Source organism: Bemisia tabaci, chromosome 6 (assembly GCF_918797505.1).
Source record: "Bemisia tabaci chromosome 6, PGI_BMITA_v3".
Classification (NCBI taxonomy): domain Eukaryota; kingdom Metazoa; phylum Arthropoda; class Insecta; order Hemiptera; family Aleyrodidae; genus Bemisia; species Bemisia tabaci.
The window spans coordinates 6,436,956-6,451,907 of NC_092798.1; the positions used below are offsets into that span (position 1 = coordinate 6,436,956).

Below are 14,952 nucleotides of genomic sequence, written 5' to 3' on the forward strand. Positions count from 1 at the left end.
TAAACTCCGGTTTGATGGCTGAATCGGCTGCCCAAAAAGCAAGCCATTTTTGAAGGGCTCTATGAGAAATTCGTGATATTATCAGCTCTTAGGAAATCACCCCATGGGTAAAATTGCTGGTATAAATTTTCGAGTGCTTAAAATAATTGTATTCAAGAAACTAAGGCATTAAAACTATGGAGTCAATTTCGTTTTAATAATATAACGGGATTTACTTGTCTTCAGGTCAAAACTCATACAAGGAAGCCCCGTGCAAGAGGCTAATTTTTTGTAATTTCACTCAATTTTTTCTCCTTTTTATAATTGAATTGCTTGTCACATTCTGAGGTCAATCATATTAAATTGTAATTTATACATTTCTTTTTTCCCCCTTCATTTTATTTTTTGTTTGGAGAAGTTTTGTTGATTTCTTCGGATTTCGAATACTGTAACTTCTCTTGTATTTGGCCGATTTTTATGAATGAGACCTCTTTTAATTCGTGTTTTAACGGAGAGGAAGGAAAAAATTGCTAAAAACTCGCGAAACAATTTTTTTTGAAAATTGGACGAATCCTAGCGTGACGGTGAAATGGTTAATGAAGCGTAAGTAATTGGGCGAGGGGCTGAGGATCGTCGCTTGGCGACCGTCATTAGCTATTGTTCGTCGAGACGCCGACGCAGTGAGCAGGAGCGTGGGGAAGAGAAGGGTAAGTGGATTCCTGTATGAGCCACGTTTAGCTAATGGTCTAATGAGTCTCGAGGCTCCTCACAGATTGCACTTACACAGATTGCAATATCAGAGCACGGGTACCAACTTTTGAAAAGTATAACCGAGGTTACAGATCTGTCAAAGCAACGTTTTGAACAAAACGGAGGAGTTAAATTCTCATTCCGAGAGTGCCGACCTGCTCAGCCATCCTCGAATCAATTCGCTTGATTCTTCTTATATATGCATATTTTAAATCAGCGCGTCGCATTCTTAGGCTTTTTTAAAAAAACCAAGTAAGGTAGACTCTTGGTATTCACTGCACATAAACTAGAGACCCCAGAATGAGAAACAACTTTAAATCATAATTATTGATGGATAAATAAACTTTTTACACGCTTTGGAAAATCTCAGAAGTTCGCGGTAGTCACTTTTCGGTAAGGAACTAAGGGACTCGGTTATTGTATCGAGCAGGGTTCGAAACGATCGCAAAGGCGGTATACTACGTATACGCGCCAACTAGATGGGAGGGTGTTTGAAGCATGCATTACCGAATTCCAGAATGGTATCTGCGGGTTGATTGTTGAAATTTTTAGACGAAGCGATAGACAAAGCAGACGGAGGGATCCTATTGGTTGAAATGGTTGGTTCCTTTTTAATAAGGGATAAAATGATGGACTAACTATGAGGTCTCTCATCGGTCATCTCCAGTTAGTCTATTATACCTGCTTTGTCCATTTGGGCCTCGTTCTAGTGTAACGGATTTTTCCTCTCATACAAGGAATTAAAAAATAAAATATATAACGAGGTGGAGAAATGGTGCTGGGTCCACACCATTTCGCGGGGAAATCAAAGCCAAGAAGTTCCAAAAATTATTTTCCTAAATAATCCAAATTTTTTCTAAAAAATAAAATACTGCGAGCACCAATATTCTGACACGTTATCGATTTCCTGCCGGCTGACCCTGGTAAAAATTGGCAGTAGAATCTGTGTTCCAAAATACCATAGACCTACGGCCGGCTGTAAGATTTCCAATTGCTTCTGTAGCTGGCTGTACAATTTCTTTTAGCATTTTATAGCCGATGGCGACTAAGCAACAGCCAAATGATAAAGTTTATGCTAAACGTTACTAAATACGGATACTAGAACTTGGTTAGTTTTTGGACCACCGCTCTCTTTTTGTGCCATAGTATCTTGATTTATTTTGCGAGGAATGTTCCGTACTTTTGAGGGATGCCTGTCATTCTTAATATGTTGGAGCGCCTTCAATTTCTTATGATACTGTGCAATACCTCAGGTGTGAAATAGTTGCTTCAGACGCCGTGGCACGCTGCGGCGCCGCGGGCGGGCAGAGAGCGCAAAACGCACATTAGCGCCTACAAACCTAACAGGGATACTTCACGCATTGCGCAATGCGTGAAGTATCCCTGTTAGGTTTGTAGGCGCTAGTGCGTCGCCGCTCCGCTTTGTGTTAGGCTCTAATATTTAATCTTGCGGAGTCAGCGTTTTCCAACTCATGATTTTGAAATGTTTGTACATCCTGTATGGATTATTCTCGTTTTAATTGATGAAAAAAATATGTATTAAAGGAAAATATAACGTGTGTTTTGTAAATATTAAGGTGGTTCCATATCAAACTTAATGATGTCCAAAGCACACAAATTTCTACACAATTTCTTATAGCCTTTCATAATCGATGGCAAAAAAGCAACAGCCAGGCGATACATTGTAAAGCCTGGCTGTAGGAACTATAGCCCGGCTGCATAGTTTTTTATCGCTTCGTGTAGCCGGGCCGTATGATTGTCTCCGCATTCTACAGCCAGCTATATGATTTTCTGTAGCCTTCTTTAGCCGGCTATAAGAATTCCCATGGTATTTTGAAACGCAGCTCTTTTCGCCAATTTTTACCAGGGGATTGTTGAAATTGACGGACAAAGAATACATAGGGAGTGTGGAGCGATCCTACTGGTTGAAATGGATGATTTTTATAGACTAAGAGGGTTAATGATGGACTAACTGTAGGGTTTCTCATGGGTCGTCTTCAGTTAGTCTATTACCTACCCTCTTTGTCCATTGCAACCACACGCTTCCACCAATTGGATACCTCCATATCCCTTTGGTCTTCTTGATCTACAGCTTGGCTATACATTTTTTCAATCAGCTCGCAGAATTGAATCGGTTTCGGTTATAGACAAGCGTAAGTCCAAAAATTCATGAGCCCTGGCTTTCGTAGATCACGCAGGACGCTAGGGCTCAGTTTTTGGACTTAAGCACGTCTAACAGAAACTGATTCAACTATGCTTATAATGGTCTGTTTTTTTTGGTTTTTTTTTTTAAAAAAATTTTTCAATAAAAATGATTTTTTGTCATTTTCCTACACCACCGCACTGAAAAAAAAAGTTCGGTGATGTGAACCGAAGTTCGGTAATGCAAACCGAATAGTTAGGAGCATATGGAACCACGAACTATTCGGTATACATTTGGCGAACTAGTTCGGTACCGGAACTACCGACCCAGTTACCGGTCGTAGTTACCGCGAATTATTCGGTTCGTCGCACCGAACTTTTTGTGATTATTTTTCAGTCAAAATGATTAAAGAGCCGTATGCAAAAACGACATTTTTCGCCCCCCCACTAAAACTTATTCAAACTTCGTCTATCAGTTACTAATACTGGAGCACTTCTTTCCCCAAATTTTCAGACCCCAAAAAATTTTGGGGTGGCGCTAGGGGGGGTGGAAGTTAATACCTGTGAACCTCGATATCTTTCGAACGAAACAAGATATTGAGGCCCGGTTTGGACGAAAAATCGTCTAAAATTGCATACTTTAAGATTCTAAAGGTCAAAATCCCAAAATCAAATTCTTAAATTAACTTATGTGCTTTTTTTCAGTTTTTGAGGAAAAACAATTTCTTTTAAACAGATTAAACTGAAATTTCACATTTTTTGATTTGAACCAAAACCAGTTTTTTAAATTGCTCGTCTTTTTCCGCATCCAACGAGTGGTCGTATAAGATGGGGAACCGAACGGTTCCGGAGTTATGATTGATTGAAGTTTCCGCTCAACGCGCGCCGACCGATTTTCGCGCGCAAAAAAGTCGGATTTGACTGTTATTAAATCAGATTAAATGTTCAAACTGAGCAAAATGCATTATTAGGGACTCTTGAGGGTTGCTGAGTTCAGAAATTACAGATACTTCCAAAAAATTCACGTTTTTAAAATTGCAGCTTCGGACAGGACCACCGAGCGGCTGGTCGGCGCTCAGTGGGCCTCTAAAATAGCGCTACGGAGCTGTAATTTTAAAAACGTGAATTTTTTGGAAGTATCTGTAATTTCTGAACTCAGCAACCCTCAAGAGTCCCTAATAATGCATTTTGCTCAGTTTGAACATTTAATCTGATTTAATAACAGTCAAATCCGACTTTTTTGCGCGCGAAAATCGGTCGGCGCGCGTTGAGCGGAAACTTCAATCAATTATAACTCCGGAACCGTTCGGTTCCCCATCTTATACGACCACTCGTTGGATGCGGAAAAAGACGAGCAATTTAAAAAACTGGTTTTGGTTCAAATCAAAAAATGTGAAATTTCAGTTTAATCTGTTTAAAAGAAATTGTTTTTCCTCAAAAACTGAAAAAAAAGCACATAAGTTAATTTAAGAATTTGATTTTGGGATTTTGACCTTTAGAATCTTAAAGTATGCAATTTTAGACGATTTTTCGTCCAAACCGGGCCTCAATATCTTGTTTCGTTCGAAAGATATCGAGGTTCACAGGTATTAACTTCCACCCCCCTAGCGCCACCCCAAAATTTTTTGGGGGTCTGAAAATTTGGGGAAAGAAGTGCTCCAGTATTAGTAACTGATAGACGAAGTTTGAATAAGTTTTAGTGGGGGGGCGAAAAATGTCGTTTTTGCATACGGCTCTTTAGGCGCGATACACGTTTATTCTTCTTAAATTTCATCGCGGACTACAGAGAAGTGATTCTGAGAACCCCAGAATCAAGGATGGACGGGATTAAGCCACGCCGCGCCTAGGTTCCCAAGCGGTCACGGTCACCCATCGAAGTACTAACAGCGCCCGACGTTGCTGAACTTCGGTCACTGCTCGCGTGTCACTGCCACTCAGCCAGTCAGCCACGGTTGCTCCCGTGAGAAAAGCGGCTAATTTAGCACCAATAAACGTCCGCAGATCTGATTCGATGATTTGAAACAATATTGTTGATATTCTTGCAATTCTCACTGGTAAAAAAAACCTCTTGGACCAATGCCGCGGTGCATTGACTTAAGAGTGCAGTTTCTTGTCGCCGCATTTAAGAGTCTTGAACTCTTGTTTCAAGCGGATTTTGCATTGAAACAAGAGTCCAGACTCTTAAATCCGGCGACAAGAAACTGCACTCTTGAACCAAGAGGGTTTTTTTTTTTTTTTTTTTTTTTTTTTTTTTTTTTTTTTTTTTTTACCAGTGTATACATAATCCAGTTTCACAATGAAGGATTCTAATATGATATAAAGTAGATCAAGTTTTTGAAAGAAAGGAGTTTGAACAACACATGCAAAAAATAAAATAAAATATGGACGGATTAAAAGTTATTAAAATAAATAAAATGAGGCAAATGAAATAAGATAAAGAAATAATATAAATGAATGAAAAATGAATAGCCCAACATTTTGGGAACATTATTTTTTTAAAACATTTTTTTAAAGAGTTTAGAATAAGAGAAAAAATCTTTAGGTTCAAACTAAAGCCAGCAGGGAAGAGATGATCTCTAAAAGATGGCAAAATGGATGCAATGGAAATTTTTTTATAATTATTCCCTGGTCCCATCTAAATTGAGCAACATTCTTTTGACTTTAAGCCGCAGATATGAATGAATCTCATTCAATGCAAAAAAGAGTCTGGAAAGTAAAATAGATGAAGAAAATGTTTAAAGGAAAATTTACTCACAGAAAAAATATCAACATGGATTTCAAAAATTAATAAGGACACAAAGGCAAGAATGAGAAAAACGTATTTGAACATGTCTATGGATCAACACACAATAATACGACGCCAACCGAACGCTTCCGACAATCTCTGAATATATACTGAAAGTTCGATGCGAATTACCAAATGATCGGTTTCCATGACCCTAAAAGTTCTTACCGAACTCGGTTGGTCGTGTGTTCCGAACGCCGTAATGCCGTTCGGTTCACAAAAACCAATACTTTGGTTTGTGCCACCGAACAACCGTATACCGAAGGGTTCGATAAGAATCACCGAACTTCTTTTTCAGTGATACCAAAATCAACACAAAATGTGTGTTTCACTTCCTGCACTCACCAAAAGTAACACAAGAACACAAATATGTTTATCAGTGCAGCTCCTTCTGATTTACTGATTTTCACGTGATTTTTTAAAGAATAAAAATGTCTATCTGAAGTAGTGCATAGTGCATGTAATTTTAAACCTGCCTAGTGCCTCACAGTCAAAGTGAACAATTAAATCTTGCATACAACATCTATCACCATTTATTTCCGAATTAATTTTTTCGCGGACAAGTATTTTTTAAAATGTCTCAATTGTCTGAATACAGCAACATTCTCAAAGTCTTCTACAACTATCTCCGTAATGAAAACGACCAAACTTAAAAGAAGACCTAAAACAAGACTTAAAAACGGTAGCTGTAAGTCATTTAAACCGTAAGGCCTGGGCTCATTGTCTTTTGGTGGTGGAGGGGCGGCCTCTGGTTGGTCGAATTGATACCGACTCGGTTCGAAGGTTTTACCGATTAGACCGGCTTCAAGAAATTGCGCAGTTTTTCGGTTGTAGGCGTCGAACAAAATCGAGTTTTTCAAGAATGTGAAAAAGTGAGAATTCGATTTCAGGCACTCTGGAACCAAATGGTACTCAAATTTCTCCTTGTTGGGCCATTTGAGAAGGATAATACGGTTCCCTGAACGACTGAGGGTGCGCGGCAGAGAAACTAAAAACGCATCTTCCTCCATAATCGCGTGAACATTTTTCGTGAACTGCTCCGAAATCGTCACAGGATCAGAGTTTGTATCAGTCTCATTTCCGATTTCTCGAGCGCCAATAAGCTGCCAGACCTTTTCATCATTTTGCTGTTGAACATACCAAATAGATTCCGTCATTGTGTAGTGCTGTAGTACCCTAAACTGCCATCCAATTTGGCTCTCAACTCCTCCGACAGACCAAGCTGAGAGAAAAATGTTGCCGCGGCTTCAACGTCTGAGACCTGGATGGACAGATCGGAACCCTCCAAATCCTTCAGGGTATCAATTTCGGGATAATGCACCGTATTCGTTAGCAACGTAGTCATTCCGCCTAGAAAAATCGTAGAGATGATGAGCGCAGAGAAAATGAAAATTATAAATAAGATTTTTCCGGTTACTAACCTACCGAGGAGTAAACGTGGCGGACTACCACACATAAAGTAAGCGTACACCGTGTAAACCGACGAAAAATTGGACGTAGTTCTACCAAACAGACCTATGTGCAAGTGAGAAATGTGGGGTGTGCTCGTGGAAGCTGCATAAGAAGCAATGTAAAAGTGGGTGTGGTTCCTTTTGAAGAATTGGAAAAGCGGGATGTTGCATTCTATCAAAGAGACTTATGTGCAACTGAATGCGGAACTCATGAGCCGCGGGCATGGGAAGAGAGCCTTGCGGACAGGGCTCATGAGTTAATGACCACGACGACGAGCTCCCTCACGTTCGAGTGCGCACTATCATTGCCGCTGACGTCACTGGCGCACAATTATTCCCATTCACTCTTACGGCAAGAGAACTAACGAACACACCCCACATTTCTCACTTCCACATAGGTCTGTTTGGTAGAAATACGTCCAATTATCGAACAGAGAAATTTCTCTTTCCGAATATAAGCCGCTGAGACACCCACTGTGAACGCGAAGGAAAATATGTAGCGTAAAGACGAATGTGGCGACTGTAATGACGATGAAAACCCAGACCGGAATCGAAAAAACTTTGAACGGCACCAAACACTGCGGCACCAGCTTACTGTGCGGCACTAGAACGCACGTAGCTTCCGTTTCTACTCCGACTGAAAAATCGAACTTTGAGTGGTCAGCCGGAACTTTGGTTGTGCCTAACTCTACTTGCTGCAAATCGATGTCAAATTTTTGACCGATTTCATGTCCGATCTGCCTATTGGCGTAACCTGCCCAATACGTTGTCGTGCAGTTCAAAGATGCCATTAATGCTTTTATGATTTCAATTTGGACGAACGTCATCCATTCGGCGAGATACCAGTCCGTAACGATGTCACCCTCGTAGTCGTCCATTATTAGTCTTACTGTTTTCTTCTGCATGTTAGTTACGGCAAAGTCGAAATAACCCTCGTTATTTCCACCGTCGTACCACCGGATATTTTCGGTGAAAGGGTCGTATCTACTGCAGCCGATCTCTTTGTAGCAGATGATTGTTTTCAGTCCGCGAAAAAAACGCCAGAAAAATTTAAAGCAAAAGATCATTACATCATTTCCGTTTGGGGTGAGGGTTTTGTTGCCTGAATTTAGAGCATAATTCTGTGTTGGTGGGAGGACACAGGTTGGAGAATGACACAAATCCGGGTCAATCCCGCTGAGCATGAAAATCAAGTAATTATTTGAGTTCCAAATTGGGTTTGTGTACAAACCGCGGGTCAAGTTTAAGTTTTGATCTGATAAAACTGAGGAGCCTATCAGCTCATCGGAGGAGATGAACATTCGCTCGTCACAAATTCGATCCATCGTTAACTGCGAGTGCCCATCAACTGTGATGCAGTAACTTGGAAATGTTCTCATTCTACGGGACTCGGAGGAAGTTAAGTTAGCACGTTTAATCTTGTTGTGCTTACAATCCTCGTGATGCATATTTTCTCGCGAAGACGAACTCAGAATCAGACTTGGGATCTCCTCTAGATCATCAAGGAAAAATAAAATATTCCTAACCGGAGGTTTATCCGCGAAGTTTGTTAGCTCGCAGTAGTGAGTTGTCAGAACGGTTGGGATCGATGAAGTTTGTAAGGCTTGAATCAAAGCAGGCACTGACGAGTCGGAGCTGAAATCGGCTAGGTAGAATGAGCTCTGCCCGGATTTTTGGATTGTATTTTGACAAACTCTGAGGGCAAGCGAGATTGAACGTCCATTATCTTTGCCAGTCGTGCTAAATTTTCGAGATTTGCGGATTCTTGTATTGACCGCTACAAACAGGAATGAAAAAATAAAAATCCGTTGAAGTTTGTCACGCATGCTGTAATAAAATACAATTTTACTCACATGAGTCTTAATTTATTTTTGTCGAGTATGGTCAAATCATGTTTTTCACACGAGAGTCAAAAAAGCTCGGAGGGATGTGGAGTGAGAAACTACGATCGAAGAACTATACGTGACCGCTGCTCTCGGAAAAATAAACTGATAACAGGGAAAAGAGTTCAAACACAGAAATGTATGTCAAAAGTGTCCCTAACTTAAGAAAAAGTGTTTCCAGTGTATTTTTCAAGAGTCTGTCAACAAAAGCTGGAAATGTCATTCATTTTAAAGTAAAGTTGTTTCTAAAAGTCTCTGACGGGGAAATTTAAAAAAAAAAAAAAAAAAAAAATCATGGTCACAATATTTACAATAATTTGCGGAGAAAAAAGCCCCTTACAACCGCTAAGTGTTAATACTTTAGAGTTCTATCATTTACTACCTCTTTAACCTGGACGTATTCATGCTAAAAGCAACAAGAGACGGGTGAAAAGAATGAGTGTGCTCGTTAGTTGAGGGTCGTAAGAGTGAATGGGAATTAAAAGGCACCAGTGACGTCAGCGGCGACGATGTTCCGCGGATCTGAGTCTTAAACGCATGAGCCCTGTCTACAACACTCTTTTCATAAATCCATGGCTCATGAGTTAGCATAGTTTGGCACTTAGTTCCTTTTGATTTGATGTAAAATCCATTTTCCCATAAGAAATCACGCCCACTTGAGAATTGCTTATTATGCTTGCACGAGCATACCCCATATTTCACACACGTCTCTAGTTCCTTTTAGCATAAATACGTCCACCTGTCCTTTGGTGCCAGTCAGCAGAATATCATGAGAAAAATATATTTCAAGGTGAGATGTCACTGCGAGATTTTACCGTGAGTTACTTGAATCGGTTTAAAGTGCTAGTCCGAATGTAGAAGGAAAATAGCAAAACTTTTCCACTTGGAACACATCACTGTCTCAATAAAAAGAAAATATGGAAACTTTTTCAAATCTTTAGCTAAATATTGGAGGAAAAGAGTAGGGCGGAAAGTATAGCTCTAAATTTATTGCATAGGTCTCTTCACAACACGTGGTTTTTTCCTCTGATTGCTCAGCTGTTATGTTTACAGACTTATGTTAAGGTACTACGTTGTTATATTTTCTCATGTCGCCGCCACGCACAGTGGTTCAGAAGTCTATCGTAGAGGGACAAACTGATAAATCACGAAAACTAAACATTTCACATTAAAATTGAGTCTTTCAGGGCTGGCTGGTAATATGAGAGACGCATAATATTGGCAAAAACTATTTTATAGGGACCATAAGTTAAAATAAATGAAATTTTAAAGTTTTGGGCGTGCCCATTCGCACAATATTCGAAAAAAAAGAAAAATTCGAAAAGAAAAATTCGTTACATTAAGAATGGGTCCAAGCTGTTACGCTCAAAATTGTAAATTTTATTCAAAGGACGCAATTATACACTGTTGAAAATCGAGGATTGAAAAGCACCTCAACTCACCTATGAGGTTACTTTCACTATTTTATTAGTATGATAACTGGAGATATTTTACACTGTTAAAAATCTTGGAGTGAAATTCTGTGCCGGAGTCCACATAGCGCCAAAAAAATCCTGAGTGACATGAATGTGAAGCGAAAATTGGCATCGTAGAAGCGTAGGACATTACGCAAAAATAGAAAATTACGGTCCGTAATAGTGTGAATCATTCTGTACGTAACGAAAATAGATTTCACTCTGAATTCATATTACTCGGGGGTTTCGGGCCTAGGTTGGGTTAGATGAGTTGAAGTGATTACGTACATATACAAAAATTGTTAATATTGATATCCTTTGCAGCCGTACTATGGAAAAACGCCGTAGGAGCCTTTAGACGTCAGATTTCCTTTACTAAAACCGAATTTACTGGGAAAATTTTGAATATTTTTCTTTGACTTTTTTAGACGATTTTGTTAGCAATTTCATCTCAAATATTTGAAAATTTCAAAGAAAAATATGTTTCGATTCCCTCAAAAATACATATTTACCCAGGAAAATTTGGCAACTCTCGAATGTTTATACGGCGTTTTTCCTTAGCACGGCAGTACTGGTCAGGTATGTCTCTGGCACAATGTTTTTGGAAATCTCGCGCTTCCTTCAAATTTTGCAAGAATCGATCATATGGTTACTATGTTTGAGAAAAACGGCTTATACCTGCGGAGAAAATAAGCTAATAAGTATTTTTAAAAATATCGTTCTATTTGGTGCGAAGAATGCCATTTTTGTAAAGTAATGAGAAAGTGAAAATATGAAGTTTATTCTCAAGGGTAATAGAGTCTTCCTTCAAATCTAAAAAAAAAATTAAGAAGAAGAAAAAAAAAACGAGGATGAAAATGAGATTTTACAGAAGGAGCGTACATATACATATAGAATGATAAACTTCTAATTTGCACATCGATTTATTACTGTTTTTTATAGCCTCATTCCACATTGGGTAGTTGGAACTTAGCAACTACTCAGCTAAAACGCATAAAAGTCACAGCATATAACACGAAAAACAACGGATATGGAAAAAAAATGTCTAACTCCTACGGGCTATGGCTCCCTATTCCTCGTTATCAGCGTTAAAAGTTTTGTCCAACTTTCACAAACTCTCGACTCTGTGTGCGGCGACGCCGGTCCGATGATAACATATCAGCGATCTCTCCGAGCGCCAGTTCCAATATTGGAAGATTGTGCGTTAGTTCCCCCCGCCGTCACGAGGTAGCGTGGCCGAGCGGTCTAAGGCGCTGGTTTAAGGCACCAGTCTCTTCGGAGGCGTGGGTTCGAATCCCACCGCTGCCAATGATTTTGCAAAATAATGAAAGATGATTTTAAAGCGAAATATGCGCATAGGTATTGAATGCCAGGGTTAATTGTGCTAAAATTATACCACTATATTTTACAATGAACGAATAATTGAGGACTTCAATGCTTCTCTGAGGAAAAAACTACAAATAAAATTTCTAGATAAAGGGTATAAGCATGACAGTTGCTAATGGAAACATTTTAACCATTAATTGATGATTTCGGCAAAACAACAGTAATTTCACCGATACCATGGTACTTTTATTGAACTACGCACTTTGGTATGATTATCACGTATTGGAAAAAGTACCATTATTACTGGTTATGGAGACCATTAATTAAGAGGTCATGCGGAACATGGCAATAATATAGCAATTTTAAAAATAGGATCTTCTGAGTGCTAAAATAACACTCTACTGAACGTAATCCATTTATTCCCTGGAGCATGTTTAGGGTTTGTTAAAATGCTTGGGTTTACACTCGCTAGCGTCCGCTTATAACGGATTTAAATGGAGCTAATCTAGCGATCGCAACTTTCTAAACTCGTCACAAATCGTCGCTCTTCTGACGTGAGGGCGTATCTCAGTATGAGTATGAGCCCTATTCTCTTCATGAATCTATGCTCCCTTAAAGGCCTAAATACACACGGCGATTAATCGCCGCGATTGAATTGACAAAAACCAATGGAGAGCCCTGATTTCGATATATCAACGTCAATGGATCGAAATCAAGGCTCTCCATTGGCTTTCGTCTTTCAATCGCGGCGATTAATCGCCGTGTGTATCTAGGCCTTTGGGCTCATATGAATATATGTAGAGATACGCCCAAACGTCGAAGGAGCGACGAAATACCAAGGCAGTCGAATCGCTGTTTCCTCTCAATTTTCATTGATGTTTGTTGAAATAAAGCGTATTTCAATGTGGAATTGTTGCTTGTTTAGTGTGGATAACATAAATTAGATTCGATTCGTTGATTCTGGAAATGTACGGAGTTTCGACTATCCTATTGTTTATCATGTACGAGAAGTAGGAAGAAATTTGACGAAAATCGCATAAAAACTGTTCTCGCTTCTGATTGAGTCCCTTTAGCTTCTGACTGGTACCACATGGCATCATTCGGTTTGGCGCGAATCCGGAGCGATTTGAATTTGCGGGAAAGTTGCGCTTTTTGAACTGCGTATTTCTTGGTTTCTGAGTTACTTTTTTGCGTTTTTAATGTGCGCATCGGCATCGTGCTCTACGCTTAGTGGAAAAATGTATTCGCAAGTCAAAATTCGTTCATGGTATAAAGAGGCTCATTCACCCGGTATTTTTGAAACTCATTTGCCGTGATTTTGCTTTATTCTCAAGGCAAGCTCAGTTGTGTTGGACATGAAATCGACTTTCGATGGTTTAAGTTCATCGATTGGCAAAAACTCATGAGATCTGTTCATGCCGCAATCACACGCTGAATTTGGCAGCTGAGTGTGGTAGTCAACAGTCAGCGCACAACAGCGGAAATTTCACTAATTCGAGTTATTTTTATCCAGATGTGTATCAAATCTATTCGAATAGTTCAGACAAATCCGATATTGCCCGATGGTCGCTGAGAATCGTTGCTGAATTTTAAGCGTCACGCGCAAAAGTCAGTCATCGGGCCGATGACTTCCACATTCAAGCCACATTCAGCGTGTGATTCCAGCATGAAACGCAAAAGTGTGTCCAACATCGACAAAGACATTATCAACATAGAGTACAATAGAGTCGCAAAGTACTGGATCGCCGTTGAAGTCACTTTTCGAGGCTGTTTTGTCCAGTTCTCCGGAGACTAGTGTGCGGCGACTAGCGATGACGCATACGCAGAGACTCGCGCTCAGCGCTCCCCACTCCCGACAGTCCCGACTCGGCTCCGTTCGTCGGCTAGACACACACTGAACCAGCTAAAATAAGTAGGCCGGTAATAAGTCTGAAATTGAGTCCATATATGAATATTATCTCGGAGTAACATACATTAATGGATTCATTATGGCTTTGAATATCTATTTCAAGCAAAATTTGCACAAATTAATACCGATGGAATTAAAAAAAGTCGAAAAAACACAAGCAGTCGTTGATTTCTCCATAAGCCACCGTGTAAAAAAATGCCGGTTGGTTCACACTTGGTATAAGTCAGAAATTAAATTCCTATATGAATTTTATCCAGGAGTAATATACATCAATGGATTCATTATGACTTTGACTATCTAATTATAGCAAAATTTGCACAAATTAATATCGATGAAATTAAAAAATGTCGAAAAAACACGGGCAGTCGTTGCTTTTCCCGTAAGCCGCCGTGATAAGAAATGCCGGTTGGTTCACACTTGGTATAAGTCAGAAATTAAATCCCAATATGAATATTATCCAGGAGTAATATACATCAATGGATTCATTATGGCTTTGACTACCTTTAAATAGCAAAATTTGCAAAAATTAATGCTGATTGAATTATAAAATACCTAAAAAACACAAGCAATTCTTGATTTCTCCATAAGCCGCCGTGTTACAAAATGCCGTTGGGTTCGCAAATGGTTCACTATTTTCGGAGCACACGTGGCTCGGAAACGCCTGTTAATGGATTGGCTTCATCGGCGCTCCAGTACTTTGCGACTCTATTGTACTCTATGATTATCAATCATCGAAAAGCAATACGCGTGACGTCATCTATCGCGCTAATGCATACCATGCTGCCGTGCTAAGGAAACGACGTATGAACCTTCAGGTGTTGCCAAATTTCTTTTAGTACATCGCGAATTTTCGGGAAAATTTGTTAATATTTTTCTTCCAATTTTTCAGATGAATTTGCTCGTAATTTCACCTAAAGTTCCTGAAAATTTTGAGGAAATAAATTGATAACTTTCGCAAAAATAAACATTTCATTGAAGGAGATTTGGCAACTCTTGAATGTTCACACGGCGTTTTATTTTTTATAGGGAAATTGTTGATTGAATCTGTTTGAAAATTCCACTGAATTTCATCGACAGCTCAAAGAAAATTCAGTGAAACTATCGGACAGCTTCGGTGAACAATTTCTCTTAAAAAAGGAGGAGAGATGAGCAACAGGGTGGCCCACAAAAATGAATTTTGGAAATTTATAGCCGTAACCCCCTAAATCGGTTACAACATGTTCAAAAACACGGAACATGAAATTTGGGGTCAATCGGACAAAATTAACCCGCA

General features: G+C 39.5%; 2 protein-coding genes and 1 non-coding gene across 3 annotated transcripts in view; 2 read left to right on the plus strand and 1 right to left on the minus strand.

Annotated features, from left to right (window-relative positions):
• Window positions 1-14,952, plus strand: part of LOC109034903 (uncharacterized) — a 320,455-nt gene that overhangs the window by 99,400 nt on the left and 206,103 nt on the right. The window lies entirely within an intron of this gene.
• LOC109038472 (uncharacterized) lies at window positions 6,818-10,145 on the minus strand. The gene is made up of 2 exons (XM_019053518.2): window positions 9,806-10,145; window positions 6,818-8,884 (listed from the first exon to the last, which is right to left on the minus strand). The coding sequence occupies exon 2, from the start codon at window positions 8,553-8,555 to the stop codon at window positions 7,455-7,457; it is 1,101 nt and encodes a 366-aa protein (XP_018909063.2). The 5' UTR covers window positions 8,556-8,884; window positions 9,806-10,145; the 3' UTR covers window positions 6,818-7,454.
• On the plus strand, window positions 11,671-11,752 carry TRNAL-AAG (transfer RNA leucine (anticodon AAG)). The gene has a single exon. It is a non-coding gene; the product is annotated as a tRNA-Leu (tRNA).